The 27,962-nt window shown below is 55.1% G+C and overlaps 4 protein-coding genes across 18 annotated transcripts; 2 read left to right on the plus strand and 2 right to left on the minus strand.

Moving 5' to 3' along the window:
- Positions 1 to 1,590: 1,590 nt before the first annotated feature.
- Positions 1,591 to 6,729, minus strand: EIF1AD (eukaryotic translation initiation factor 1A domain containing). Its single transcript, XM_001491082.6, has 6 exons — positions 6,459 to 6,729; positions 5,635 to 5,809; positions 5,381 to 5,489; positions 5,172 to 5,280; positions 4,953 to 5,000; positions 1,591 to 3,886 (listed from the first exon to the last, which is right to left on the minus strand). Exons 2-6 carry the CDS (start codon positions 5,719 to 5,721, stop codon positions 3,742 to 3,744), a joined length of 498 nt encoding a protein of 165 aa, XP_001491132.1. The 5' UTR covers positions 5,722 to 5,809; positions 6,459 to 6,729; the 3' UTR covers positions 1,591 to 3,741.
- Positions 6,730 to 6,761: 32 nt separating this feature from the next.
- Positions 6,762 to 8,802, plus strand: BANF1 (BAF nuclear assembly factor 1). Of its 2 annotated transcripts, none has more exons than XM_023654478.2 (3): positions 6,762 to 7,149; positions 7,872 to 8,010; positions 8,282 to 8,802. In XM_023654478.2, exons 2-3 carry the CDS (start codon positions 7,888 to 7,890, stop codon positions 8,426 to 8,428), a joined length of 270 nt encoding a protein of 89 aa, XP_023510246.1. In that variant the 5' UTR covers positions 6,762 to 7,149; positions 7,872 to 7,887; the 3' UTR covers positions 8,429 to 8,802. The 2 variants fall into 2 exon arrangements, with proteins under 2 accessions (XP_023510246.1, XP_023510245.1); XM_023654477.2 differs by lacking the exon at positions 6,762 to 7,149 and adding an exon at positions 7,317 to 7,408.
- A 5,251-nt stretch (positions 8,803 to 14,053) lies between these two features.
- CATSPER1 (cation channel sperm associated 1) lies at positions 14,054 to 27,936 on the minus strand. 14 transcript variants are annotated; one of them, XM_070228913.1, is made up of 17 exons: positions 27,891 to 27,934; positions 27,650 to 27,735; positions 27,365 to 27,454; positions 26,837 to 26,983; positions 26,468 to 26,531; positions 25,234 to 25,446; positions 24,398 to 24,511; positions 24,060 to 24,213; positions 23,676 to 23,767; positions 23,404 to 23,547; positions 23,182 to 23,245; positions 22,949 to 23,021; positions 22,750 to 22,810; positions 21,422 to 21,497; positions 19,472 to 19,586; positions 19,242 to 19,307; positions 14,062 to 14,334 (listed from the first exon to the last, which is right to left on the minus strand). In XM_070228913.1, exons 2-16 carry the CDS (start codon positions 27,683 to 27,685, stop codon positions 19,281 to 19,283), a joined length of 1,470 nt encoding a protein of 489 aa, XP_070085014.1. In that variant the 5' UTR covers positions 27,686 to 27,735; positions 27,891 to 27,934; the 3' UTR covers positions 14,062 to 14,334; positions 19,242 to 19,280. The 14 variants fall into 14 exon arrangements, with proteins under 14 accessions (XP_070085008.1, XP_023510249.2, XP_070085014.1 ...); XM_070228912.1 differs by having other exon boundaries at positions 26,468 to 26,555; XM_070228914.1 differs by having other exon boundaries at positions 26,837 to 26,970; positions 27,365 to 27,413; positions 27,891 to 27,920.
- CST6 (cystatin E/M) lies at positions 14,844 to 16,530 on the plus strand. The gene is made up of 3 exons (XM_023654485.2): positions 14,844 to 15,268; positions 15,843 to 15,959; positions 16,320 to 16,530. Exons 1-3 carry the CDS (start codon positions 15,023 to 15,025, stop codon positions 16,404 to 16,406), a joined length of 450 nt encoding a protein of 149 aa, XP_023510253.1. The 5' UTR covers positions 14,844 to 15,022; the 3' UTR covers positions 16,407 to 16,530.
- Positions 27,937 to 27,962: the final 26 nt, after the last annotated feature.

A 27,962-nucleotide genomic window follows, 5' to 3' on the forward strand; every position in this document is an offset into this window, starting at 1 on the left:
CAGATATCTCACAAAGTTAGTCAAAGAAAATAAAATACATAGAACACAAGAGAAATGTTTGTTGGTTTCATCTGCTCTCGCCCCGTGCCCCCTTCTTCTATTCTATGGGAAATGCATATTATATGGAGCAGGTGTGGTTCATCTTGCCTCTCCGTAATCCCCTATCCGCCCCACTGAGCCCTGGCCACAGTGACTGCTCAGGAGAGGGCGAGTGACCTGAGCAAGACCACTCTTCCCAGAAATACAAGGACCCCGAAGAGGGAACTCTTTGTAAGGACTGAGTATAAACTGGAGCTTCCTGCAGAAAACACCTGTAGGGACAAAGGGATTGATCTACCAAGAGGAGCAGAGACTAGCCGAGAAACAAACGAGGAGAAAGCCCTGACGAAACCATGCTGGCCCTGCACCAGCTCTGCCGAAAGCTCTACTCTTAGACCTCAGCCAGTGAGACCTTGTTTGCTTCTGCTAGTTCAAGTTAGATTTTGTCCCTAAGTAAGAAAGTCCCCAATAATACAAATATCATGCATGACTTTTTGCCCAAAAAACCTTAAATATATATGAAACATACGATCCAAAAAAATATAAATTACCAAAATTGATTCAAGGACAGCAAACCTGAGTAGACAAAATACCACAGAAGGAATTAAAAGGCAGGCAAAGATCTACCCCTAAAAAAGGGCATCGAACACAGATGTTTTTATAAATTCTACCAAACTTTGAAGAAACCAATAATTTCTTTTCCATAAATTATTCAAGCCCAAAGAAAAAGAGTAAATGTCTCCTAATCCATTCTATAAGGCTAGCATAATGCTGTTATCAAAATGGGGCAGGAAGATCATTAAAATAAAAAGTGAAATTGGCCCAGGGATACATATAAAAATCCTAAATAAATAATATACCATAAAACTAAGCAAAGTTTATATCAGAGTGCAAGGATAGTTCAACATTTGGAAACCTACTAACGTAAATCAGTACAATAAAGAAAAATCTTTTGATTATCTCAATAGATGTTGAAACTCATCAGTGTTGAATAAAGAAAAAAATCCTCAGTAAGCTAGGAACAGAAGAAAACATCTTCAGCCTGATGAAGGTTATCTACCAGAAACCTAAAGGAAGAATCCCATTTTGTGATGAAACGTGAGAACCATTTTCCACTAAGAGAGGAACAAACAAGGGTGCCTTTCAACTTGTCCTGGAGGTCCTGGCCTCTGTAATTCACAAGAAGAAATGAGTGTAAAGGACAGAAGTGCCTCTAATAGGATATGATTTGACTCTCCAGCCAGAAAGCCAAGAAAACAAAGTGAAGAACTATTAGAATTAACGAGAATTCAATCAGATTACCAGGGGAGCACACAAGGATGAGAGCTGTCCTATGTGCCAGTGACAGTTAGAAATGCAGTTTCAAAAGATCTCACTCATAACAAAGAACGCTAAAATTCCTAAGACTAAATTGAATTAGAAACATGACAGAAACATATGAAGACAACACCTGACAAAAGAATGTACATACCTCATTTCTGGGTTGGAAGATTCAAAACTGTTAAATACCACTTCTCTCCAAATCTATGAGATTTAAAACCACGCCACAGAAAATCTCAACAGGATTTTTTAATAAAATTGACAAATTTGTTCTAAAGTTCTTGTGTAAGAGAAAATAGGAAACTTTCAAGCACCAGAGGGGCAGGGGTGAGGGAGCTATGAGATGTCAATCGTGCTACAACATGTGGTACATGCACACTAGATCAACGGGACAGATTAGAAATTCCAGACAGATCTATACACATGCAGGAGTTCAGTTTATTTTAAAAAGGTATTTAAAATCACTGAGGAAAGAATGGCCCATTCAATAAATGGTATAGGGACAAGTGGCTACCCCTTTAGGGAAAAAAGCTATCTCCCATAGATAGATAGATATGTGTGTATCTATCTTTAACTTGTCTGAAATTTATCTTCAGTGTGTGTATATATACACATATACACACACATTTTCATACGTGTATAGAGACACATACATATACATATGTGTGTATATTTAAAGCTATATTAAACAAACGTAAGAGAAAGTGAATGAGGAGCAGGTAAATGAAGTGGTAGCTGGAGAGAGTGGGATCAGACAGGTTTCTCTGATTGCTTTTCAGATGGCAGACTCTACAGCACATTCGATGGTAACACATGCAGCAGAAAGGACGACAATAAAACAAAACCCACAAAAAGTCCTTAAGTGAGAGAAGAGACAAGCTTCAAAGCACAAAAGGAAAGGTTGAAGTCCCACTGGATTACAGTGGGGAGTAACAAGGAAGATCTGTGAGCACACTTGTAGGGTTAGCAACAGAGAGGCGAGAGTTCCCTTCAATGGCTACTATTTCTTAATGAAGTGCGAGCTGCGGTTGGTAACCAGCTGGGGAAGGGGGAACTGACAGACAAGACAGAAGTTCTGACAGACAACAGCCCAGAGCAGACGTGCTAGGCAGTGCTGAGCATCCGTCTGAGGTTCGTAATTATGAATTTAAGGTAAAACGAGGGGCCAGGTTGGCTTTTCTCTGGGAGTTAACGTGGGCGCAGGCACAGAGGTGAGTGAGTGGGTCGGCCAGGGTTAGGGTTTTACTAGAGGAATACAATGGAGGGAGACAAGGGAGCGGAGGGGGTAGACTGTGGGAGCGATGCTGCACAATGAGGGAAGTGAAGACAGGAGCATAATGGTGAGAACGTGGCAGGGCTGATTTGGAGCATGAAGATAAAGAACTTTTGCAGAGGGAGTAGCTGAGTAAGCAAGAAGGCCAGAAGGTAATGACTGCACAGCTATTTGAATTCAGAAGGTGCTGCAATTTCTAGGAAGGTCAGGGGTCCAGGGAGTGACTAGCGATGCAGGAAGCAGGCCTGGAACAGAGGGCAAGGGCATTAGTGATGGGCTATCAAGGAGCCACAGGGTCACAGCTTTGAATAGACCCATCCACGGATGTGGAAAATAATGACACGAGCAGGGGTAGAAGACCCTAAGCCAGACGGTGAACTTTGATGACTGAGCAGTGAAGGTCAATGCCAGCAACGAAGAGGGAGAGCATACAGCCGGAGGTAGACGCTTCAACGTGGGATCATGTGGTTTGCAAGACGGCTGAGGAGTGACGGTCTGAGTAGCCATAAGCAGGGCACCAACCAGGGGAGGTACACAGTAGCAGGGAGGCAGGCACTCCTGCAGTCACAGGTGACTAGAAAGGCAGGGAAAGCAGCTTACCAGGCACCATGGAACTTGTCCTGAGTGTCTCATAGAGGCAGGTGGGCACTAGGCCCTATGGCTGTGATCCTGATGCCTGAATCAGCATTAACTGGAAGCACGCGATGAAGTGGTACTGTCCTCAGTTATTAAACACGTGCGAGGAGCCACAGCACGGAGCCTGGCACTTTCTAAGTGCCCAATGAGAGAGGCAGGGAGAGAGAGAGAGTGTAGGGAAATTCCAGCTATTCCCCATTTCGTGGCCATTCAGCCCACCTGCCCATGAGGCCTCCACGAAGGAGCAGTTTTTAACTTCATCACAAGTCCCTCTTCCCTCCAGAAAGCCACTCGGACACCGGCCAAGTCACCACCCACCAGGGGTTTAATTCTCTTGGGTCAGAAGGTCAGTTCAGAGAGGGGCTCTGCCTTGTCCCCATCCAGTGGGGAAAATCTGCAGAGCACCCTGGGAATGTCCAAGCTCAGAGGAGCCACGGAGTCTCTGAGCAAGAGGAGAAGTGGGTTCTGGGGTCTCAGGCTGTCTCCTCCTCTTCGCTCTCCTCCTCACTCTCGTGATACTGTCTGCGGTTGGTGTTCACAAAGAGGTCAGAATCGTCTTCAGAGCTGGAGTCTTCTCCTGATGACTGCGGCTCCGCTGAGAGTTCTGGCTGAGTCTGCCTGCATGAGGGAAAAGGAAAGTGTTAGCCCAAGGCCTTCTGGGGAACCAGATCTGCAGTTCACGAAAAGGAGGACCATATGGCCAAGCAGTCAGGGCTCAGCGAATCAGACAAGGAAAGAGTCAGAACAAACAGCAAGAAAGCTTGGCCAAGGAAATCAGGCTAAAGACTACCGTCCACCTCCACCTCAAAAGTTCACTGGAGGGGCCAGCCCCATGGCCCAGTGGTTAAGTTCGTGCACTCCGCTTCAGCGGCCCAGGGTTTCCCCGGTTCAAATCCTGGGCACGGACATGGTACAGCTCATCAGGCCATGCTGAAGTGGCATCCCACATGCCACAACTAGAAGGACCCACAACTAAAAATACACAACTATGTACCAGGAGTCTTTGGGGAGAAAAAGGAAAAATAAAATCCTTAAAAAAAAAAAGTTCACTGGAGCCACAGGGTTTTGTTTTTTGGTGAGGAAGATTTGCTGTGAAATAAGCTAATATCTGTTGCCAATCTCCCTCTTTTTTTTGCTTGAGGAAGATTAGCCCTGAGCTAACACCTATGCCAGTCTTCCTCTACTTTATATGTGGGTGGCCGCCACAACATGGCTTGATGAGTGGTGTCGGTCTGCGCCTGGGATTTGAACCCGTGAACCCAAGCTGACAAAGCGGAGCACACCAGACTTAACCACTATGCCGCGGGTGGCCCCAGCCACAATAATGATTCTATTACCATCGACTAACGCTCAATGGACCCACATTATATACCAAGTACTATTCTAGGCAATTTTATAAGCATTAACTTCTTTAATCCTCCCAAAGTTCCCATTTTAAAGGTGAGGAAATGGAGGCTTAAGAAATTAAGTAACCTGCTTTAAGTCACAAAAGTGGCAAAGCCAGGATTTTAACCCAGGGCATCTGACTTTCAAGCCATACTCATAACCACATATTACACCGCACACTGAAGAGCTCTTACCAGGGATCCCACGTAGGGAGAAAGGCAGGCTCTATTTTCCTCTCAAGACCCCAAGGCTTGAACCCCTACTTTCTGTCCTCCCTACCCCGAGGCTTGTTCCTCACCTGTTCCTGTTGTTCTGTTTCTCAGCCGCTTCGGAGAAGGCCTCAGGCCTGTGCCAAGAGAAGAGCCAGGGTCAGAACGGACAGAGAAATCTCCCAGCCAAAAAGCTGTTTCCAGCTGTCCTTGCCTGAGATGTCAGGATCCTCTCCCACCCCCGATTCCACAGCTAGAAGTCAATCCCCCCAGAAGCCAGAAAGCCACAGACCAAGGGGACTACCTACCAGAGCCCCTCCTTCTGCAGAGAGCGCACATGGTCCTTGCAGAGCACAAAGGAGATCTCAGCCTTCACCTTTTCTCCCTCTGCAATGGGGTCAACAATGAGAAAGTCCCCTGGAGGGAGAGCGGAGAAAAGGCAGTCAGTCCTCCTTGCAGTGGGGGAAGCCAAGGCCACAGGAAACGGTTCTGTCTCCTAGAGGCCTGCCTCTCTCACCTCTCTTAATCCAGATGTTCTTGCGGTATTTGGAAGGCATGCTCACCAGGAAGCGCTGCCCCTGGGCTGTCTCCACTTCATGCAGATTGTTCCCTGGGGTCCTGAGTACCTGGTCCAGCAGAAACCAAGAACCAGTCAGCCTCATCAGCCAGCTCAAACACGCTCTGAGCTGCCCTGCACCCTACCCCCACTCCAGGGGCCCAATGGGGGTGGAGGGGTAGTGGGCAGAGCAGCTTGTGCCCAATGCCACTCACCCTCACGATCTGCTGCTGGTCAGAGGGCACCACGTGCTCCCCCAGAACCTCCTTCACCACATGCTTCCTCTTGGTGGCCTGAGACATGCTGGGTCCTGTCCCAGGGAGGTGAGGGACGCACAGACTATCAGCTCCTCCTTCTGAGTTTCCTGGACAGCAGGCTCGGAACCCAGGACTGTTTTGAAGACAAGGAGGGGCCTTTTACTGAGGAGTGACAGTGTCCTGGTTAAGAATGTCGGCTCTGAAATCTAATTGCTTGGATTCAAATCCTACCTTGGCTGTGCCTAGCTGTTCAACTTCTCCGGGCCTCAGAAAAAAACAACAACTAACTCGGAGCATTGTTATTAGGAAGAGATAACGACAACAGAACACTTACCACGGTGTATGACACATAAGACAACTGGTACTATAAGTACCGGCATAACCACAAAAACTACGTGTTCTAGAGAAAGAAATCATCCCGGTAACCGCTGGGGAACGAGCGTTAGATAAACTGTATCGTCCTCAGCATGCTTGCACATTCCAAGCGTAGCAGAGCCCCACAACACGGATGCTCAATCTCTCAACACCTCACAGGGAGAGACCAGGTGGGAGTCCACCGCGATGGTCCAAACCGGAATGAGTTAACTGAAGGTCGGGGTAAGCCGGCTTGGTCTGCGGCATCTGCTCTACTCCTGACTTGGGTACTGCGAAAACAAGGACTGGTGCCACCAAGACCTATGGTTTCCAAAGGAAACTCCGAAGTGTCACCTCTAGCTGCCCTCCTGCCCCCCTCCCTCCCTATCCCGGAGGAAAGACGCTCAGAGAAGGAGACCCACACTTACTCTCCGGCCCTCGTCGCCCACGGTGCTGCCTGAACGACCCCGTTTCTCCAGGCTGGACGCTGAGAGTGGCTCGTCCACGACTCACTTGGCAGCTGAGCCAAGGAAAGCACAGAAAAAGGACTTGCTGGCAGTCACGACAGTTGCGTCGACTTGAACTCAGGTCTCCGGCACCTCCGGATCCCGTCCCACTCCTACAAGCCCGACGCCGACGGGGCCAACGCGGGGCCAGCCTGAGTCGGCCCCTTCCGAGCACCGTACTTCCGGCCCTCTCGGAAGCCTCTCGGCCACCCCCACCCCTCCCCCGCTCCTTGTCCGTCCCTCTAACTCTTCCCATCGCCAGGTCGGCGGAGGCCAAGTCCTAGAGTTCCGGGTGTCGGGCAGCAGGGAAATGAAGTTTTCTCCTCCGAGGCCTCTGCTCCCTGAGACCGGACATGCTGCCGAGAAGCGAGACCCTGGAAAGCAGCCTTGCAGCCAGTAAAGCGACCAGAAAGAAGCGCCTATTAAGGGTGCCGTCGAGATCCGGAGCGTCTCATCTCTATGGCTCTAGGCGGCTAGAAGTGCCCAATTTAGGTTTTTAAGGTGGCTCTTGAGACGACCCGGAAGCGGAAGTGGAGGAAAGTTCTAGTGGGTTGAGGCAGCGGCGGGAGCAGGCGGCTGGCGGGAGGAGCCGTTAGGGGAACCGGAGCCGTGGGTGAGCGCGAGCCGTGGAGCGGGGCCTCGGCTGGAAGCCAGAGGCGGCGCGGGAAGGAGGGCAGGAAAGGGCCGCATGCGCCGTGGCGGACGGGGGATGCGCCCTCGGCCCGGGCTGGGCCGCGGCGCGGGGAGGGGCCGGGGCGCGGCGTGTGGGCGCAGCGGCGCGCTGGGGGCGGGGCGATGCGCGCTGGGGGCGGAGCCGGCGGGGCGAGCGCAGCGGGAGCCCAGGCGGGGACCCCGCGGGGCTGGAGGGGCAGGTGTGTGCGTCCCGGTCTGCGCCTGCGTTCTGGGAGCGGCCTGTGGGGGCGGGTGGGGCGGACAGACCCCTTATTTGCTTTTCAGAGCAGGTAGCCGGCCCAGGTAGAGGCGCTGTCGCCTTTGCCCAGCCAAGGTCACAGAGGGAGTGAGAACTTCAGGGCGGCCCCTGAGTGCTGACCCTGGGGCTCTTCCCACTGACCCGCGTGCGCCACCTGTTAGGGCAGGATAGTTTTTCCTCTGGAGCAGTACCAAAAGCGAGTTCCCGCTGGAGTGGAAAAGACTTCTTTTGAATAGTGGGGAAAAGACTCTCCTTGGTCTCGGCTTTCTCATCCGTGGAATGAGAGGAATCGAGTAAAAAAGCACCATCACGGCTGGTCTAGCTTCCTCTTCATGAGATTCCTAATGGGCCCTCTGGAGTTCCCCGTTTTTCAGCCCTAACCTACCTTTTCTTGGGATTCCCAGGTTTAGCCTGATCAAGATGACAACGTCTCAAAAGCACCGAGACTTCGTGGCCGAGCCCATGGGGGAAAAGCCAGTGGGGAGCCTGGCCGGGATTGGTGAAGTCCTGGGCAAGAAGCTGGAGGAAAGGGGCTTTGACAAGGTGTGGGGTGGCCGCGCGCACCTGGGGCGGGCTGGAGGTGGCAGACCACAGTGTACCCTGCAGTTTGGGAGTAAGGAACGTGAGTGTACTTGTTGGGGGCAGACGGTGTATAATCTGAAGGCCTAGCCAGATTATGTTGTCTTTGAGGTTCTTGTGCGTTTTTATTGTTTGGTTGTTGGTTGGGGTCACGTGCCTTGATGCCACAATAGTGGTCTTGTTCTTAGTCCCAAACAGCACTTAACGCCACCTCCTTTCTTTGCCTGTCTCGCAGGCCTATGTGGTTCTTGGCCAGTTTCTGGTGCTAAAGAAAGATGAAGACCTCTTCCGGGAATGGCTGAAGGACACGTGTGGCGCCAACGCCAAGCAGTCCCGGGACTGCTTTGGGTGCCTGCGAGAGTGGTGCGACGCCTTCTTGTGATGCTCTCCGGGGAGCCCCCAAACCCCAGCCCCAACGTTGAGTCTCCAGAGTTTGCAGCCGAGTGGGGACTCCCCCCCCGTCCTCTACAAAGGAAAAGATTGCTGTTGCGTACTCACTTCCGATGTACTCGAGTCTTTTGGGAGTTCTCTCCCTTCACCGTTTCGACTTTTTTGGAATTTTCGCTCTTGCATGCATCTCCCTTCTCCTTCCCCTGCCAGTTTCATGTCGATGACCAGCTTTTCTGAGTGGATTCCTAGCCCCTTGCCTCACTCCCACCCTCACCTCTGGTCTGTTTTATGCCATTTGGCTCCCTTTTTGGCAGACAGTCCCTATCCTTGTAGAGTTTTTTAAATCAATAAAGTCAGTGGCCTTCACGACTGGGCTTCGTGTGTGAAAAGCAGGTGGGCTGGGAGTTGTCCTTTCCCCAGACTGACCAGGTCTGCTGCACCCCTTATCAGTGCAGATCGAAACCAGCAGCTTCCTTCCCACCCTGCAGGGAGCCACCCCAGCCACGTGGGCCTCCGGCAGGTGCCTCAGAGTGTCTCAATCCCTTAGTAATGTGGGAGAGAGTGTAGGTTGATCCCTTCCTGGGATCCAGATGGGCTATGGTGTTCCAGAAGTCCATCAGCACCTGGGGGCTGGGCAGCACCTGGCGGAATAATCAGTGGGAGTCAGAGGTTCCAGGAAGAGGGTGGACCAGCTGTGGCTAGCATTCACCTGCCCATCCTCACGTGCTCTCCTGGTCTCTGGAGGAGTGGGCAGTGCTCTGGCCACGTGCCCTGCTCTCTCAGGGAGGCAGAAAGAGCCTGTGCATCACAGCTGGGGCCTTGAGTGAGTTACACTTGTATCTGGTACATTTTCATCCTGGTGGGTTTTTTTTTCGTTTTTCTTTTTTGAGGAAGATTAGCCCTGGGCTAACATCTGCTGTCAATCCTCCTCTTTTTGCTGAGGAAGACTGGCCCTGAGCTAACGTACGTGCTCATCTTCCTCTATTTTCTACGTGGGACGGCTACCACAGCATGGCTTGCCAAGCAGTACCATGTCCGCACCCAGGATCCGAACGGGCGAACCCCGGGCCGCCAAAGCGGAACGTGTGCACTTAACTGCTGCACCACCGGACTGGCCCCCATCCTGTTTTTTGTTGAACACTTAGTGTGACCCAGACCCACAACTAAGATCTTTGCCAACATCTTTTTCTTCCACAATAAGTAATTTTCTGTTTTAAAGGTGAGGAAACGAGGGGCTGAGAGAGGCTAAGTAGCATGTCCACGGACTTACTGCTGGGAAGGAGGCAGGCTGGCCCTCAAAATGTAACTTGGAAACGCATGTACCTGAGAGCCCTGTGTTCCTTAGCGCTGTTACTCGGCCTCTCTGAGCCTCAGTTTCCCCACTTAGAAAATGAGATGTAAGGATCAGATGAAACTCTAGCTGTGTAGCACCCAGCCCCACTTGGCTTTCATTCCTCGAGCGGAGCGCCGTGGAGGACCTGCTGCTTATAGAATTTTCCTCAGAGGGCTTACAGTCTGATGAGGAGAGAGTGACAGATAGTAAATACAAAAATTGGGAGAATATCAGAAGATTTTCATGATCTCGGTAGAGAAAATTAGGAAGAAAAACTTGGTAAGTTGAACTCCATTAATAGAAACTTTGTTCATCTCAAGATAGCATAAAGAGAGTGAAGAGACTAACCCAGGGTGGGGAAGATTTGCAACACCCGTAAACGGCAAGGGTTTGGATCCAGAGCACATACGGAAGTGCAGCCAGGAGAAAGCAGACGACACAATAGGAGAGTGGGCAGAAGAGATGAAAGCCCGAGTGGATACCCAAATGGTGAATAAGCCTGTGAAAAGGTGCCTGATCCCATTGGTAATCAAATGCAAATGAGATGCCATTGTACGGAAAATTGTAGACAATACCACGCGCTGTGAGGGAACAGAGCAACAGGAACTGAGAGCCAGGTGGTGGGAGTGTAGATCGGTATGAACACTTGGGGAAAACATTTGGGCGTTTTCTAGTAAAACTGAAGATAAGACCCATCCCGTGACCCGGCAATTCCACTCCCGGGGCTGTGACCCGGGACACACATACTTGCGCCAGCACCTGTGCGGACATTCCCAGCAGCTTAGCTGATGACAGTCTAGCGATACCAGTGGAAAGGAACAGGTGACAGCCGTGTACGACCCGTGAATCTCAATATTGAGCGAATAAAACGAAATAGCGCATCATGTGATGCCATTCATGTCAAGTTAACGAGTGAATTCTTGCTTGGGGATTGCTACAGAGGTGGTAAAACTAGAAAAGCCAAATGTTTATTGCAAAAGTCAAAGGTAAAGAAAAAGAAGTGGCAGTGATGACCTTTGGGGGAGAGAGCCCGATGCGGTGAGTGGGGCCCTTGGGGGCGGGAGAGGCGGTTTCCATTTCTTGTCGTGTGCGGTGCTGCTACAGGTCTGCTGGTTAAAGTAAACAGTTAACGTTCTCCGTACTTTCCATTAGCTACATCTCAGAACAGTAGAAGGATAAAAGGGAGACCAAAAATAAAGACCCGCGGACGGAGCGAGTAGTCAGAAACTCATGCTCATTAGGTGCAAGGCTGGGTCTGGGAAGGGTGAGTGGCCCCCTTGGAAGGACACCAGGTGGCCAGAGCAGAGCCCCCTTGTGTTACAGGCCACCTGGGAGAGTGCCAGTCTGAAGCCCCGACCGAGGTGGGAATGTGGGCTGTCCCTGGAGTTTCAGGCCGTACTGTTTCGGATGTTTTCCTGCATGGGTCCAGGGTCACCTCAGAGTGCCCTCCACCTCGACCCTGTGCTGGGATGCTGTCACCCAGGCCTGGTGTGCTTAGGTGGGGGTTCGGCAGGGCCACGGCCGCCCCCCCAGCCCTGACGCTGCCAGGTTGTTGCTGGCACCTCTGAGGTAATGGAGATTCCCTCCTCCTCCGCGACGCCCTTCCCATGGGTCCTGCCCACGCTGGTGGCCCGGTTTTCCCTCCTGTGGCTCTGGCCCTGGGGCCCGCCCAGCAGAATCCTGTGGGACGCGCTGCCTGCTCTGCTTCCTCGACGTGGGCTCTTTCCTGCCTCCACCACAGGCTTTGTCTCTGCAGGGGCTGGAGCCTGCCCACGCGCCTCTCCCTCGGGGCTCAGGCAGTGCCTGCGACATGTTGGCAGGCCCCAAACCCTCTCTCTGGGCTCCTTAGTGCATTCCACCCAACTTACTGGATCAGTCCTGGGGCAGCAGGAAACAAAAGGCATCTAGAAAGTACCTGTGACACTGTGGCCTCTCAGAGACCCAACCCCGACTGGGCAAGACAAAGGGACGAGGTCTGGAATGTTGGAGAAAGCAGACCTGGGGGGACAGGCAGGAGTCAGGTTATGTAAATGTCAGCTCACACTGCCCAACAGGACGGGCCTGACCGGGGGCATGGGTGGGCCTGGAAGTCAGCAAACATTGACCCCGGGGCCCCCTCCCCGGCTGCACCCAGCCAGACCTTGGTTCCCTCAGCCGGTCTAGTCAGGAGTGCTCAGATCTGGCCCAGAGCATGGAGTGAACCCAACCATGCACTGCAGGGCCCTGATGGGGTGCTGCTGCCCCTGGAGAGGAGGTAGGGGAGGCTACAGGACAAACCCAAGCCTGAGACACACCTCCCCACCCTGCCCCAGGCGGCCCTGATGGTGTGAAAGGCTCACAGTACGTGGTCACGAGTATGTGACTGTCATCCCCCTTCTACCTTGCCTCCAGGGACCCAGGGCTCTCTCTGCTGCCACTCCTGCCTTGCCTGACGATAGCTTGAGAGAGCCAACCAGGCCCAGTTCTGGTCTCAGTTCCTCCTTGACTTACTGTGTGACCTGGAGCAAGATGCTTCACTGGTCTGAGCCTTGTCTCCTCGTCTGTCAGCTGGGGCAGGGTGGTGAGGACTCCATCAGCCAATGAACCTAAAGCCCCCAGCACTGAGGAGAGCTCCTCCGCAGAGGGGGGCTTTAACCGCTGGGGGCTCACAGCTTTCCTCCCTACAAGGTCTCCTTTCCAGGGGGTGGTCCCACAGCGAAAGGGAGCAGAGCCCCGGGGGAAGGAACCTAGCTAAAGCTTCAAGGAAGAGTGCTCTGGGGGCAGCATGAAGGCCCTGGGTGGCCTGATCCCAGGGGGAAGGGGATGTCAAGGGCTCGGCCTGGTCAGCGGGACCCATCAGCCAGAGGCGAGAGAGGGGTGCAGTGGGCAGCCTGGGTTGGGATGTCTGGGCCACAGCAATACTGGAGGCTGTGCCCTGTGGCCCGCGGGGATGGTCAAGCCCAAGCTTACCATCGGGCCCAGGCCTCCTTCTAGAAGCTAGGGTGGTCCAGAGGGGATGGAGTCCAGGCTCTTCTCCAGATGCGACCCAGCCCTGGGAAAATCCTCCCGGGGCACCCCCACCCCTAGGGAGCCTCCCCCTGCACACAAGACCTCATATCCCAGTGGAGCAGTCCAGGACTCACACACTAGGATGCTGGAGTGGGCGTGCCACCCTGGGACCCACCACTGACCCTTCCCTTTTCACCCCTCATTTTCTCCTTGTAAAAAGAGGTAATAATCATTCCTTCTGCAGAGCTGTTATGAGGACAAGAGAACGTATGTCAGGTCCCTGGCACAAGGCCTGGCACATATCAAGAGCCCAGTAATTGTTAATTTCCCTTCCCCATCCCTCTTTTCTCACCAAGACACCACTTCTAGCTGTGTGACCTTAGACAAGTGTTCTGACCTCTCTGATTAACTCTCTTCATCTGCAAAATGAGGATGCTGCTTACTACCTCGAGGTGCTTGTGAGAATAGACCAGTGGGTGAAAGGTCTTTGGAAATTGTGAAGTTGGGGCGCAAAAGACTTGTCGGCAGCAGTGTGAAGGAGTGACAGGTAGGGCAGGGCAAGGAGCTGGGGACCCAGTGGTCCTCAGGGAGTCGGAGACCGGGCCTTGGTGAGTTTTCCAGGGAGCTGTTGGAGGTAAGTGTGGCGATGGCTGAGCTCCAAGTGACAGGAGAGCAGACCTGGGAGAGCCCAGGAGGTTCCCGGCCCCCTGGGGCTGCTGCTCCCACTTTTCCCTGTGCTGGCGTCCTCTTCCTCTTCCCTCTCCCGGGTTCTCTCGGGTGGGGTTCCTGCCTGGCCTTGGCCTCCTCATCAAGCCAAGCTCACTCCAGCTCTCCCACAAACTGGGGTCTGTCCCTTTAAGGCAGACACCTGAGCCCACGACAAACTTGTGACAGTTCCTTGGAATTCCAAGATTGTTTTTCACAGCTGGGCTGAGGGGGTGGGGTAGCAGCTGCACTGGGCAGTGCCACGCTCCGCTCCCATCTCCCTGGGAGAAAGCACTGCCTTTCCTGGCCCTGGGATTCTGAGAGGCTGGGAATTGGGGGAGAGATGCCGGATGCTTACTCATAACATTCAGCATACTAATAGCTGCCACTTATTAAATACCAACTGTTTGTCAGGGACGGTTAACCACTACCTCTTCAGGCCCCAGTTAAGATCCTTGGAGGCCCTGAGCACTGACAAGATCTTACTCTCTCAGGGGAAAAAGGCCCCGCCTCCCCCAGCAACATGTGATTAAAAGTACAGACTAGGCTGAACTCTAAAACACAGATAGAGAATCTCAACAAAATCCAGACTTTTCCCATGTTGACTACTTCGATTCAGTTTTTAATATATTAATTATCAGATTATTCCAAAAAAGTCATAGTGGCCTATTTTGCTGGGACCTCCAGCACACGTCCAGTTTACCTATGAGTGACCCATTCATGTCAGAATAACCTTTGAAGACAAGAGTTGGCACTTTTCTTCAGATGAGGACGCCGAGGCTCTGGGAGGTCGAGGGACCCAGTCAGTAAATGGCAGAGCTGGTAGGATACCTGCCCTTCCTTCCGGCCAGTGCTCATCTTTTGGGCTCCGTCTGGTTGGAGAACACGGATTTGAATTAGACTGCCCGAGCTCAAAAGCCAGCGCCCCCATTTACTCTTTACTAGCTGGTGTCTTTAGGCAAATCAGTTGTCCCCTCTGTGTCCTGTTTCCTCCTCTGTGAGGTGGAAACATTACCGATTGCCGCTTCATGCTGGTTGTGAGGTTAAACCTCACGGGCTCAGCACAGCAATGTCTCCCACTGACCTGCTGTTTACAGAGCGCCCGGCTCCTCTAATGAGAGCACTTTACCTAAGGAATCCTCGCTGCACCCCATTTTACAGAGGAGGAAACTGAGGCAGCCAGAGGTTAAGTAACTTCTCCAGGGTTACACAGTTAGTAAATGGTGGTCATAGGAAGGGCTTGCTAATAGCTGTTGTCAGTATTTTACAGCGGATGGGCCTCCCGTGAACTGTCCCAATGGCACTTGTTGCTAGGGACTGTCGCTGTCTTTTCCCCCACGGGACTGGACTGGGTGTGTTCCGGAGGGCGGGGCAGCATCGCGGCACTCAGGTGTGCTCCGGCCTGTTCGCTGCCCCCCAGGGCGCTGGGAAGGCGGCCCCCGAGGACCGCCCCTGGCCCCCGCGGTCCCTCCCCGCCGGCGGGGGCGCCCCGCGGGGCGGAGCGGGACGGGGCGGGGCCGCGAAGGCCGTAAAAGCGCGCGGGCCGCTGGCCTGGCACCGATGACCATGGCGCGTCCCAGCCTCCCGCTGGCGCTTGGCCTGGCCGTGCTTGCACTCTGCCTCCTGGCCCTGCCCCGCGACGCCCGGGCCCGGCCCGGGGAGCGCAAGGTCGGAGAGCGCCGGGACCTGTCGCCCAGCGACCCGCAGGTGCTGAAGGCGGCGCAGATGGCCGTGGCCACCTTCAACATGGGCAGCAACAGCATCTACTACTTCCGCGACACCAACATCCTCAAGGCGCAGAGCCAGGTGCGGCGGGGCCAGGGGCCAGGGGCCGAGAGGGGAGCAGAGGGGAGCGCAGGGCCCCCCAGGGTGAGGCCAGGGAGGTGCTCGGTCCAGCGGTAGAGTAAGGGGGCGCCAGGAGAGTAATCAGGGTAATAGTTGATACACTATATTTTAAAAAATCGAATTAATGCCAAAATTCACAATGAACAAAAGATCTAAATTTCAAATAGACAGGATCCAACCCTGAGCGTGCACAGCTACGTCACTAGCTTCACAGTGGTCTCTTCTCTGATGGGTGGGGAGGGGAGAGGAGGGGTGGGGAGGGAGAGGCGGTGAGGGAGATGGGGCAGTGGGCTTCAGGACCACATGCGCACTTGGGTCTCAACCTCCCAGGCCTCTGCCTCTCTCCCCAGGGCTCCCCACCAGCACCCCCCCGCCCCCCCCCCCACCCCCAGCTTCCCAAGTCTGAAGCCCAAGGCCAGCATGTTGAATGTGTCCAGGGGGAAGGGAATGGGAGATGGGAGGGTGTGGAGAGAGGGGAGGTCCGGCTCAAGGGTTGTCTGCTGGCACCCCTGACATGCCCCTGCCTCCGTCTCAGCTGGTGGCTGGTGTCAAGTACTACCTGACCCTGGAGATGGCGAGCACAGCCTGCAGGAAGAACACTATGGCTGGAGACCTCACCACCTGCCCTCTGGCTGTGGGAGAGCAGCAGGAGGTAACAGCCCCCCCCCCACACCCCTGCGCAGCCCCCGAGACCTCTGGGTGTCCAGCCTGAACTGGTCTGGCTGGCCAGGCTGATGTCTGGCTGAACCTGTCCCTGCCTTCTGGATGACTCAGGCCAGGGTGGGGCGCAGAGAGGAGGAAACTGGGGCTTCCCCCTGGAGTGAGGGTGCTGGCTAGAAAGATCTGGGATCTAGTCTTGGCCCTCTGACTCGATGTCCCTTGGACCAGTGACTGCCCCTCTCATGCTCCGGAGCGTAGTCGCAGGCACTGTTACGACAGAGGGCTGACTGTTGGGAGGAGTCGGGCCTCAGCTGGGCTCACCTCTCCTCCTTTCCCCACGCTCTATCTGCAGAAGCTGCGCTGCGACTTTGAGGTGCTCGTGGTACCCTGGCAGAACACCTCCAGCCTTCTAAAGCATGACTGCGTGCCCATGCAGTAGACCCCTGCGGCGTGGGAGTGGGAGGGAGCAGGCGGGACCAGGCAGAAACGGGCATCTCGCTGGAGGGCACTTCAGGTCCCTGGGCCACATCTGTGGCAATAAATTGCTAACACCACTTCTTGAATGGGTCTCTTCTGAGTGCTTCACTCCTGCTCCTCTCCCGTCCTCCACTCCCACTGCTGGCAGCTCCTCCTGCCCCCAGCTGCCGGGGCGCCCGTCCCACCCCCAGCTGAGTTTCTGCTGTCCCAGCCCAGAAAGTGCTGAGGGTGCAAAGCTCCGCCCCCAAATCCAGAGTCCCCTAAACACTCCAGCATCACAAACACAGAGGAACAAACCTCCAGAGCCTCCACGTATCCTCAGAATTAAGGGGTGGGAGACAAAGTTATAGGACAGGGCTGCCCCAGCACTGGAAAGGGGTAGGCGGTGGGGATACTCTGCGGAGCGCCTGAGCGTGGCTCCCTCTCAGCTCCCACGACTGCTCAGTGGTACAAGTGGGTTCAGCCAGCCAGGCCCCAGGCCACTGAGCTCCCAGCCTGGGAGATGCCTATACCCACATGTGGCCCAGAGATGGCAGAGCACCTGCAGCCAAGAGACCATGAGGACTGGGACAGTGGTTCTCAAGTACACACTGTGGGCCACACACCAGAGGGACTTCCCAATGCTTTGCCCTGGGCAAGACCCCTGGAAGGGGCTGGAGAGGGAGCGCCAAGGGGACCAACGGCAAATCCACTGTCCACAGGAGGGATGAGGGGACAGATGCAATTTAATGTCATTTAAAGAAAACAGTTTTGCAACGTTTTTTGTACACCTGGATTTGTGGCTGCAATTCATCTTTGCTGTACACACTCACCCCCCCAGAACTCCTCAACACACCAGACACACACATACAGAAACCCACAATGCACACTCAGATGCTCCCAGACACCACAGACATATCTAGAAAAACACAGACACACACAACCTGGCAACCCAGAAGCATAGACACAAACACGCAGAAACAACACCTCTGTCCCAGAGGCACAGCCTGGAGATGTATTCACAGACCCCCAAACACACAACCCCAGAGGCCCACATGCCCCACCCAGAGCTGTCCCACACCTGGGACAGGACAGGCAGTCACAGGATCCCTTGAGAACACAAGGTGTGGGCACCACCAGGCCCAGGCAGGCAGAACCGCGGTGACTCTGGAGAGCGCCCCTGCCCACTGCCCCTCCAGGCAAGGCCTGACACCCCGCTTGTGCCTGTCTGGTCTCCTGCCCAGTGCTGGGACCTAATGAGGAAGGGCCCCAGCTCCCAGGCCCTGCCCTCCGCCCTCGGAGGCCACACTGGGGTGGCGGTGGAGACGTGGAAAGTAGACTCGACTCACGTGGAAGTCTGAGGAGTGAGGGGCTGTGTCTGACAGGAGTGAGGAATGCAGGGGAAACTCCAGTCCTGCTTCCGCTCAGGCCTGTCAGATTTGGCGGCTCAGACGGCCCAGGGCCGGGCGGTGGGGCTGCTGTTTGGAAGGGCTCCAGGGTGCCACGGAGCAGGAGCCTCCAGCATGGGGCTGGCACTGGGTAGGTGGGAGGAAATGCTTGTTGAATGAATGTGTGAGGTGGTGGGGTAAGGCGAGGCCTGGAGATATCCGCCAGGTGGCCTCTCCACCCCGGAATCTGTGCCCCAATCCAAGATGGCATTTCCTCTGCAGTCTATCCCTGGGCCCAGGGCCAGCCAGCGCCGTCAGCTAGGCCGGGCGGGGGGGTGTGCTGCTTCCGTCCTGGGGCCCGGAGGCTTCACCACTGTCTGGCCCAGCCTAGGGGTAGGGGACAGCTGGCAAAACTGCCAGTCACTCCCCAGCCCCAACTCCCGAGTCCCAGTCCTAACTCTCTGCAGCCTGCACTGCACGCTGGCTTCACTCTACTAGAAGTGAGGAGGCGAGGGGCGTGTTGTAGACGGTGGAAGACCCCCTCTGGATGGGGAGCCCCCATGGCCAGGGTTGGGCTGAACTTGACTCAGTCATAGGTCTCCAGCACCCAGCACAGGCCCAGGCACTTGGGACCTGGGTCAGTACCCTGTTGCCACCCCCAGCTGTGGGGACAGGGGCTCTGGGCATCCAGGTGAGGGGGAATCATGAAAGGATGGGAACAACTGTGAGCCTCGTCAAAGTTCCTCTAACAGCACCCCCTCCATTCCACACACCCTGACCCATGTCCCCACCCCGCCCCCACCCCCACCGTAACCCCGAAACCAGAAGGACTTGAGCAGCCTCTGCTCTCACCTCCTCCACTGAGGCCCTTTAGTGTGACTCCTGGCGGGACAGGATTCGGAAATGACCTCTGATCTCTGGGTTCATGATATCCTTATACTGGATGCTGAGGGGCCTGGTAGGCCAAGTTCCTGGGCTCAGAGCCCGGGTTTCCAGAGCCTACTGGTCCCCCAGGCCCCGACAACAGTGGGCTGTTCCAGCCTGTTCTTTTTCTTTCAACTTCTGGGCCAGACATGCCCTCCTCCCCAAAGCAGGGGGCCTGTCCGCTGCCCCCTCCAGCACTGAGCTGGGCCACTTTCCACGTCACCCCTCTGGCTGTGGCTAATGCAGTGCTAGGAGGCCGGGCCCTGGCGGGGCTAGAGGGGCTCCAAGAACAGCGACTTTCATATGCAACACTCAGGCACACACACTTGAGTGTGCACACACACGTGTGCATACACACAAGTCCCCCTGCCCTGTGCCTTGGCCTAGCCAGTGAGGACACAGAGCCACCTGGGGTTTTAAAACTGTTGGGGCCCAGCCCTGCAGTCCCGATGACCATTCCAGAAGATTTGGGCACTTGTCCTGACCTACTCTGGTGGGAAACTTGCCAGAGGTTGAAGTCTGCATCCGGTGTCCCTCCCCAGGGGTCACTTCCGGAAGTCCTCTTCTCCGGCCTGCAGAGGTGGGATGGGGGGGTGACTGAAACAGTGCCAGCCTCTGCCTTCCCGGATGCCCGTGTGACTGTTACTCAGGGCCAGTTCTGGGTACGAGCCCCCCAAAGCTGGCCTTCCAGTGTCCTCCCCCCTCTGGCCCCTCCCCTCTGTCCTGGCCGCTTCACCTCAAAAGTAGTGTCGACAATCTCGTCAATGACGGATGCCTGGGAGCGGAATTTCTGCTGATAATGTTCCACCCCGGCCACCAGCTGCAGAAAGTGGAAGAGGACCTCTTGCTGCCTGGGAGAGGGAGGGGAGCAGAGGTGGGGCTGGGCCGACCTGCCTGGCGGGGCCTGCTGGGCCCCCAGAGCCCCGCGATGGCTCTTCTTTCTTGCTCACCTCACCCACACATTTTCATCACCCTACACCTCCATTCCCAGCCATGGCGTCACTTTTCTGAGTGTGGCCTTTTGTGGCATGTGTCCTTTTCCACATATTAAAAAGCTACCGTGTCTGCCTGTACCACAGAGAATTCTGACAATTCATTGTTTACCCTCCCAACCATCCATCCTTCCATCCATCCACCCATCTGCTTGCCCCTCCGATTACGCCATACCTCTCTGTGCAGCCGCTCAACCACTCACCCATCCATCCACCCATCTACCTCGTCATTCACTCACCCGTCCAACCACCCCAGCCTTTCACTCGCTCACCTATCCCTCCATCGGCCTGCTCTTCCCTGGACTCCCCACCCCTTCACCATGCTGTGCAGTCGGTCATCCACCCACATCCCCAGCCACACCCAGTGACTACCCATTCATTAACTCCTTCACTGCCCGCCTGTCTTCTCAATCCATCCATCAAATAACACTGAAATCAATTAAGACTACGAGGTGCTCTGAGGACATGGAAATGAACAAGAAACAGAGAAACTCTGTGGCAGAGTCAGGACAGCAAGCCAAGTGTGTTAACACTTGTGATAAAAAACAACCACGACCACCACCTCAAAAAACCAGAAACCACTCTTGGTGGAGGTGGACCAGTGGGGAAGAGTTTGGAGGCCAAGAAACCCCAAGGAAAGTATCACAGAGGCAGCAAGGGCCTAGACTAGGCCAGTGGCCAACAAGCAAGCACGTGGAGGTGGACGGGAGAGTGGCCAGGAGGTGAAGCAAGCAGGATTAGAACTCAGCTCTCCCAACTCTAGGTCACTTGAGCCTGGCATTGGCAGCCAGAGAATATTCCAGGCAGAGAGAACAGTGTGGGCAAAGGCCCGGGGGTGGAGAGGTATGTGCTACACTTGGGAAACTGTGTGGGTAGGGCAAGGATGCACGAGGTGGTGGCTGCCACGTGATCACGGAGGGCCTCTGGGGCTTGGGCTCCATCATGGGTGCGGAGAGCCCGAGGATGGTGGCAGTCAGGCAGCCCTGTTCACTGGTTTGGAGCTAGTCAGGACGTGGTGGGGTGGGGCCCAGCTTTCAGAGAGAAGGCTCTCTGGGGCTCCAGGCCTGAAAGCCAGGCAGCAGGAGCCCAGGTCCCCCAGTAGTGAGGATAGCCACAAGTCCCCACGAGTCCCCGGGCATCCCCTTGGCCACTCAAGTCAACAGGAATGGAGTGTTGCCCATCTGCCTTCCAGGCCTTTACCCAAGCTTCTCCCTGACCACCCTCCTCATCCCTCCACCTAGCTGAAGTCCACCCACGCTCCCTGGCCAGCACAGGGCTTTAAATGTGGGGCCCTCCTGGCAGGGGCTAGTCTGTGTCCTCCTGGAGTCCCTGAAGTCCTCAGAGGGCCCGGCCCAGAGCAGGCGTCAGGGATGCTTCTTGAGTAAAAACATGAGCAGAATCACTGCTCTTCCAGGTCCCGTCGGCTGCCCCTGCCCTTAGCCCTTGGCCTCAGAGGGGCTCTCACGGCCCTTTAGGTGCTGTTGGTGGGATTCTCTTGGTAGCACAAGATAACACTGGATGAGTAGAAGCCTCTCGTGGTCTTCATGACCCACCCACAGCTCTACATGAGCCTTGGCACTCTGCGCCCCCTTCTGGAGTGTTGGGCAATGTCCCTTTCCCTACTGGCCCATGGGTCAGGCCCGCAGACCTCTCCCCTTAGACCAGAGGCCTCCCCTCCCTTCGCATCTCCTTACTTCTCAGTCATGGTCCCAAATTTCTTCTCCATGAGCTGCTTCTGTTTGGTGTGTTCACTCATCTCCTCTACAGGCTCTGCATGTAAAGAAGGGGGAGGTCAGGAAGACGCCTGGATTGGGAGTGGATGGAGGAAACCTCGTATGGCATGGAGATATTCAAACTGGGTTTGAAATTCAAAAGGAGTTTTTGTCCAGGATGCCCCCAAAGAGATTGCTTCTCCGGGCATGGAGCATGTAGCAGTTTTGTTTGTTTGTTGTTTGTCCACAATCCATTCCCTCTTCTTCTGGTAAAAGTCTCCCAGTGTTCCTGAGGAACTACCCCCCTCCCTTTTTGGTCCATGTTGTCTAACTGGGGTTAACTCCACTTCCCAGCTCCAAGGACCTGTGACTCCAAGGCCGATCCAAACAGCCTGTACTTTTGGCTACAGTGATTGGTTCAGAAATAGGCAGGTGATCAATGGGAGTAAAGGATACTCATTTCTGGGACTTTGTTGGAACTGCTGAAGAAGAGGATCTCTCTACTGGAGTGCTAGGGATGGCTAAACTGGGAGGATCTGGGACTAGAGTTGCAGGTGGCCATTTCCCCACCCCAAGGGAAGAGCCACCCTAAGCACAAAACCACGCAGAGGGCTACAGAGCAGACAGAGGGAAGGAGACCAAATGCCATCCATCATTGAGTCCTGGATCAAGCCTTTCCTGAAAGCCCACACGCCCTCAATTTGCTACGTAATTTGAGCCAATTAAGTCTGCTTTTTGCTTAAGCTTTTTTGCACTGAGTATCTGTCCCCAGTGGAGAGGGCACGTGAGGGACCAGGTGACCCTGATGATCCTTAGTTCTCTGGTGTTGATGATCCTAAGAGTGGAATTCTGGATTCTAAAGTTCTGAAGATCTTTAAGCAGGAAGCAAGCAACTGGCTCAAAATCAATTCACCCGGAAAGTCAGGTGTGTAAAAATGAACAGGGATGGGAAACTCATTGTTGTAGCCTCTCAAGCCACTTTGAGCGACTCCAGACAAGCATGTATAACACCTTGACAAAGCCCTCAAAAAAAGGCAGTTGAAACCATCCCATGTCAGACCAACGGCTATAAACTTTATGAGTTATTAATAGAAACAGGTGTTCGGTGAATCCTAATTGGGCTAATTAGTCATTTTGCAAATGGGTCTTTCAAGAACTGACGATCAGTTTAAGTGGTCTTTGGAGGATTGTCTCAGAGTTCTGTGGACCAAAGTTCTAAACTCTGAAAGTTCTCTTGAGTTTCTGGCTCTAAGACTCTAAACCCGAGCCTGGAATTGCGTGTCTGATTGTGGCAGGAGGGCGGGCGGTACCTGCTTTGCGGAGCTCTGTCAGTGAGTCATCCAGCAGCTTCTCATGGATCCAGGCGGCCCTCTGGGAAGAAGAGGCCTCGGTCCTGCCAGAGTCCCAGGCCTGCCCATCCCTGGAGCATCCTCCTCCCTCCCCTCCAACCTCCGTGCCTCCCTCCTCGTGTCTCTCGGATTGGTCCACCTGCCCTGCCCCACTCAGTACCTCCTGCTTCACTTTCTCCAGGCCTCTGAGCAGTGCCATCTGGAAGTTGTCCACCAGGACAGCAATCACCAGGCTTTGGGGGGGACAGTAGGGTACTCTCAATGAGGAGGCTGTAGGAGAGGCCCTGCACCCTCCTCTGGCCTCATCGTGGCATGACCAAGGGGAGAGGGCTGGGGAGGGGGCGCCCTGGGTTTAGGTGGTGGGGCAAAGCAGAGCAGGGGCGGGGTTCTCACTTGAGGAAGATGAAGTATTGGATGATGATGTAAATCATGAGGATGGGGATGATGTGCCAGGCGCCTGGACAGAGGGGGTTGTTCGAACTGTGAGTTCCTTGCCGGCCCTCACCCGGGCAGCAAGCATCAGAAGCCCCACTTTGCAGATGGGGGAGCTGAGCCCTCAGGGTCTGCCTGCCCAGCCAGCCCCCTGCCCTCCACCCGGCCTGGGGCCTGCCGCACCCTGGGCCCGGCTATCCAGGTAGATGAGGGACCAGTCGTCCAGGGTGAGCAGGGTAAAGAGGGTGAATATGGTCGTGAAGATGTTCTGGAAGCGCTTGGGGTCAGACTGGCGGAACAAGGCTCGCAGCACCACAGAGAAGAGGACTGGCCGTTCAGGGCCAAGCCAGGCTCACAGGGGCCTAGCCCCCCACCCCCGCTCCCGGTTGCTTCCCCCCAACCCTTTCTACGGCAGCCCCGCAGGCTCCCACGCCAGCCCCCACAGCACAGGATACAGAGGCAGGTAAACATGAGGATGAGGATGGCAGTGATGGACGGCAGGGACCGGGCCAGGGTCCCGGTCACTTCCTGGAGGCTGGTCAGGAAGCTGTGGACAGAGATGGGCAGGGAGACTGGATCAGCAGGGGGGGTGCTCTGTGCCCAGAAGCCAGAGCTGACACTGAGGGCAGGAAGTCCCTGATTTGCTAGTGACCTGGGAGGAGTCCCAACCCCTCTCTGGAAAACGAAGAGGTTGATCCTAGCGATGGCAGGAGACTGACCAGTGGGCTGATCAGTCCCATCCCTTGAGCAGGGCAAAGCAGATCCCCTGGGAGTGCAGGCCTGTGTCCCCACTTCCTTCAGAGTCCCCACATCAGGGTAGGCGGCTGTGGCCGGCTGACCTGAGCCTCCGCAGGACCCGGATGGCCCTCAGGGCCCGCAGGCTCTTGAAGACCTTGAAGATTCGAAAGCTTTGGTGGTAGAAGGTGCGTGAGGAGAGGTAGTTGAGCTGCATGAGCATGAAGTCCAGCACCGCCATGACCATGATGAAGAAATCTGGGGGGCGCAGGGGGGCCTGGGTGTGACAGGTTCCTGCCAGGCTGCTGGCCCAGACCCACAGTCCTCCCAGCGCCAACACCTTCTGTCCCTGTCCCCTTTTGTCTTCAGCTTCCCCTAGGCAATGCAGTGGCTCCCACTAGACACACACACACACACACACAGAGGCCACATCGTCACCCACCCAGATTGTTCCAGGAGTTATAAAAATAATTGACGCCCAGAGCCATGATCTTGAGCAGAGCTTCCACCACGTAGATGCAGAGGAAAATGGAGTCCAAGGCCATGAAGTACCACTCTGCGGGGACACCAGGGGCTTGCTCAGGACCATCCCCAGCAACCTTGGCCCCTCTCTCCTCCTCTCCACTAGAACCTCACACACAGCCATTTAGGGAGAACCTGGCTCTGCTCTAATGGCTGTGTGTCCTAACTGCTCTGTGCCTCAGTTTTCTTGCCTGTAAAACAGCGACAATGCAGCCTACCTGATAGAGAGTTCATAAGCATTAAATGCATTTAACACAGTAAAGTGCTTAGAAGGGAGCCTAAAACCGCGAGCACGAAAGAAACATCAGCCGTTCTTCCTCTCTCCTTAGTTTACGTGCTCTGTGGCAGGTCCTTTCCTGCATCCTGCTCCCCGAGGTGTTGCTGGCTGCCTTTCCAGGTTTTCCGCTCTCACCCCAGGGCAGCCTCCTCCCGGTCTCCAGGCCCTCCTAGTAAACCTGGGTTCAGGGCACGCTCCCGGCGCAGGGCCGCATATTTAGAACAGATGCGCCATCTGGTGGCTGTAGCCCCAAATGACAAGCACATCCTTCAGTTTAGGGGGCCTTTCTGTCTCCGGCTGGCTGGTTGACCTCAGCGATCTCTCTGAACCTCATCTCCAATGCTTGGTGATTTCGTCTACTTCCCAAAGGTGAGGATCAAATAAGTTATATAAATCTCCTAGCACTGGTTAAGGCCCACAGGAGGGCTGGAACAACATCAACGGCCTTCTCCACGTGAACAGGGCTCCCTGGTTCTTACCACCCCGGATCTCAACTTCAGCGAAGGTCTGGACCACCAGCATGATGGTGTTGAGGCAGACAACGAGGAAGATGAAGGCTTCGAAGGCCAGGGACTCAATCAGATTCCTGAGCATTCTCCTGAGGTCCTGAATGAAGTAGCTTAATTTTTCCCACAACCAATAGCAGAGGTACAAGGTGTGCAGCTTCTTGTGGGGCCGCTGGGTACGGCCAGCTGTAAGGGAGCCAGAAGGTCAAGTCTGTGTGGGAAGTGGGCATGGGGATCCTGGCACCCTCCCAGGCTGGGTCAGGGTTCATCTTCACGACTGTCTGCTTGCTTGCCATTCACTCCCTAAGGTGCCGCTATGCTAGTCCTGTGCTGGTATTGGGGCCACAGGCCTGACCCCTTCCATGGCAGGTGCCAACCTGTTTGGGGTTTAGGGGCTTCTTGAGCACATCACGAGGGCTCAGGCTCCTACACCTCCATGCCTCTCTTTACACACATGTCAACTTACACTCGGAAAACCCGCCCCTCCTCTCCACTGCACCCGCATGGTGAACTCTCCCTCTCCCTTTAGGATTGTGCTGAAACGTCTCCTCCTCTTGGCTACCCTTCCCTACCCCATCCAGTTAGACACCTATCCCTCTCTGATGTTCGTGAAACTGTTGCCATGTTTAGTGGACCACTAGGGACTAAGTTTGGGGGATTGGGTGTTAACAGCCGAGGTCCCTCCCTGCCCTCACACAAGACCCTCGTTCAGGCACTCATTCCCGGTCTCTGTCCTCAAGAGGCTTACAGTTTAGTGGGGGAAATGTGGACAAATAGAATCCACAGTGGTAACTGTTCTGATAGGGAGGATAGGCCCCCACCGTTGGGGGGTCTGGAATTGGTGGCTTAAGTGTCCACCCCCAGCCTTGGAACTCCCTGAGGACAGGGTTTGCGTTTCCTGTGCTTCCAGGGCCCAGGCAGGCCAGGCCCCGTATTAGACAAGAGGAAATGTTCGAGAAGTGAATGTGTGAAGCCGTGAAGCAATGACCAAATGAACAAACCAACCCCCGAAGAGGTGCACAGCTCAAGGAAGAAAAGTTTGGATGATGAGCAGTCAGGGGAGCGAGTAGCCATTGGAATAGACACGCAGAGGAGAGTTAAGCCATGTGACCTGTGGATGTTCAGTGCAGGGCCCGGTTAGGTCTGGAATCTGGGCCAGGCAGTGGGATTTGCGGGGGGAGGGGGAGGACGGTGAGCAAAGACTCACCTTTGCGCTTCTGAAATTGCTCATCTTCTTCGGCCCAGCTTTCCGAGGATTTAGAGGAAGAATCCTGAGGATGGACTTTGCTGGAGACCTGTGCGCCCGGTATATGAATCATACTGCGGGAACGCATCAAGTTCTGTATGTGTCCTATGCTCGGTTGGCGGGCTGATACATAAGAATGGGTGGAGTCGAGGGAGGCTCTGGCCATGCTGTAGGACTTGTGTGGGCCAAAGACTTCAGAGCCACCATGATGGTGCACCCCATAGTGGTGATCGCCTTGGAGATAATCATGTGGATGTGCACCGTGGTGATGCTCCCTGTGCTGGTGCTCGCCATGGTGGCCGTGGTGGTGCTCACCGTGGTGGTGCTCACCGTGGTGGTGCTCCTTGTGGTGGTGCTCATCGTGGTGGCCACGGTGGTGCTCACTAATGTAGCCAGGTATGTCATCATGGTAGGGCTCCACGTAGGAATGGTGGGAATAGGCCTCTCCATGATGAAGAGGCCTTCTGTGGTGGTGGGCTTCATGAGGAGAGTGCCCGCCGTGGTGGTGAGCAACATCATGATGGGGCCCACCATGGTGATAGGCCTCACTATGGTGATGGGGGCCTCCACGGTGGTAGGATTCACCATGGTGGAGGGGGTTCGCATGGAGATGGGACCCACCATAGTGGTGGGGCCCCCAACGGAGGTGGGGCTCACCATGGTGGTGCGGCCCCCCACGGTGGTGGGGCTCACCACGGTGGGATCTCCCACGGTGGTAGGACTCACCACGGTGGGGTCCCCTACGGTGGTAGGACTCACCCCGGTGGGGTCCCCTACGGTGGTAGGACTCACCCCGGTGGGGTCCCCTACGGTGGTAGGACTCACCCCGGTGGGGTCCCCCATGGTGGTAGGACTCACCATGCTGGACTCTCCTGCTACCATGGTGATGCTCATCATCAAAGTGGTCCTCACCATAAGAATGAGCACCATGAGCACCATGGGAAGGCTCTAGGACAAGGGTTGTGGGGTAGTGGGCTCTACCATGATGGTGGGCCTCTCCATGGTGGGGGGTGTGAGGAGAGTGGGGAGGGTGGGGAGAGTGGTGGGAATGGCGGGAGAAGGCATTGTCTTTGAAGTCTGGGGAGTCACCAAGGTGGTGAGATCCACCAGGATGATGGGATATGTCATGAAGGTGGGACTCACCATGGTGATGGGACACACTGTGGGGATGGGATTCATGAAGGTTGTGGCCTCCACTATGGCCTGGCCTGTGGTGTGGGGTTGATGAGCTGGGGCGAGAAAGCATATCCAAGTCACTGATGTCTGCCTCATTGTGAGCCTTTCCAGCCATCGAGGGTTGATCTATGACTATGCTAGGAACCCTGGAACGAGGAGAGCTCAAGACGTGGGCCCAGCAGGCCGCTTCCTAGATTGCCCTGCTCACCTAGGCCGTGGCCCTGGGGCTTCTAGGAAAGCCCGACTCTTCTTACGGAATTCTCCCCTCTATGATGTCACC

The sequence above is a fragment of the Equus caballus genome, chromosome 12, assembly GCF_041296265.1.
Source record: "Equus caballus isolate H_3958 breed thoroughbred chromosome 12, TB-T2T, whole genome shotgun sequence".
In the NCBI taxonomy this organism is placed as follows: domain Eukaryota; kingdom Metazoa; phylum Chordata; class Mammalia; order Perissodactyla; family Equidae; genus Equus; species Equus caballus.

Coding starts and splice junctions, on each gene's coding strand:
- EIF1AD (XM_001491082.6), bottom strand. CDS start 5,721: ATGTCTCAGGCCACCAAGAGGAAGCATGTGGTGAAGGAGGTTCTGGGG. Junction 5,001..5,171: donor CTGCAGAAGGAGGGGCTCTG/GTAGGTAGTCCC, acceptor CTCTTGGCACAG/GCCTGAGGCCTTCTCCGAAG. Junction 3,887..4,952: donor AAACAGAACAACAGGAACAG/GTGAGGAACAAG, acceptor TCCCTCATGCAG/GCAGACTCAGCCAGAACTCT.
- BANF1 (XM_023654477.2), top strand. CDS start 7,332: ATGCGCGCTGGGGGCGGAGCCGGCGGGGCGAGCGCAGCGGGAGCCCAG. Junction 7,409..7,871: donor CCGCGGGGCTGGAGGGGCAG/GTGTGTGCGTCC, acceptor TGGGATTCCCAG/GTTTAGCCTGATCAAGATGA. Junction 8,011..8,281: donor AGGAAAGGGGCTTTGACAAG/GTGTGGGGTGGC, acceptor CCTGTCTCGCAG/GCCTATGTGGTTCTTGGCCA.
- CST6 (XM_023654485.2), top strand. CDS start 15,023: ATGACCATGGCGCGTCCCAGCCTCCCGCTGGCGCTTGGCCTGGCCGTG. Junction 15,269..15,842: donor TCCTCAAGGCGCAGAGCCAG/GTGCGGCGGGGC, acceptor CCTCCGTCTCAG/CTGGTGGCTGGTGTCAAGTA. Junction 15,960..16,319: donor CTGTGGGAGAGCAGCAGGAG/GTAACAGCCCCC, acceptor CTCTATCTGCAG/AAGCTGCGCTGCGACTTTGA.
- CATSPER1 (XM_023654481.2), bottom strand. CDS start 27,797: ATGGCTGGAAAGGCTCACAATGAGGCAGACATCAGTGACTTGGATATG. Junction 23,022..23,181: donor CAATACTTCATCTTCCTCAA/GTGAGAACCCCG, acceptor TCCCCCCCAAAG/CCTGGTGATTGCTGTCCTGG. Junction 21,498..22,749: donor GACAGAGCTCCGCAAAGCAG/GTACCGCCCGCC, acceptor CTTTACATGCAG/AGCCTGTAGAGGAGATGAGT.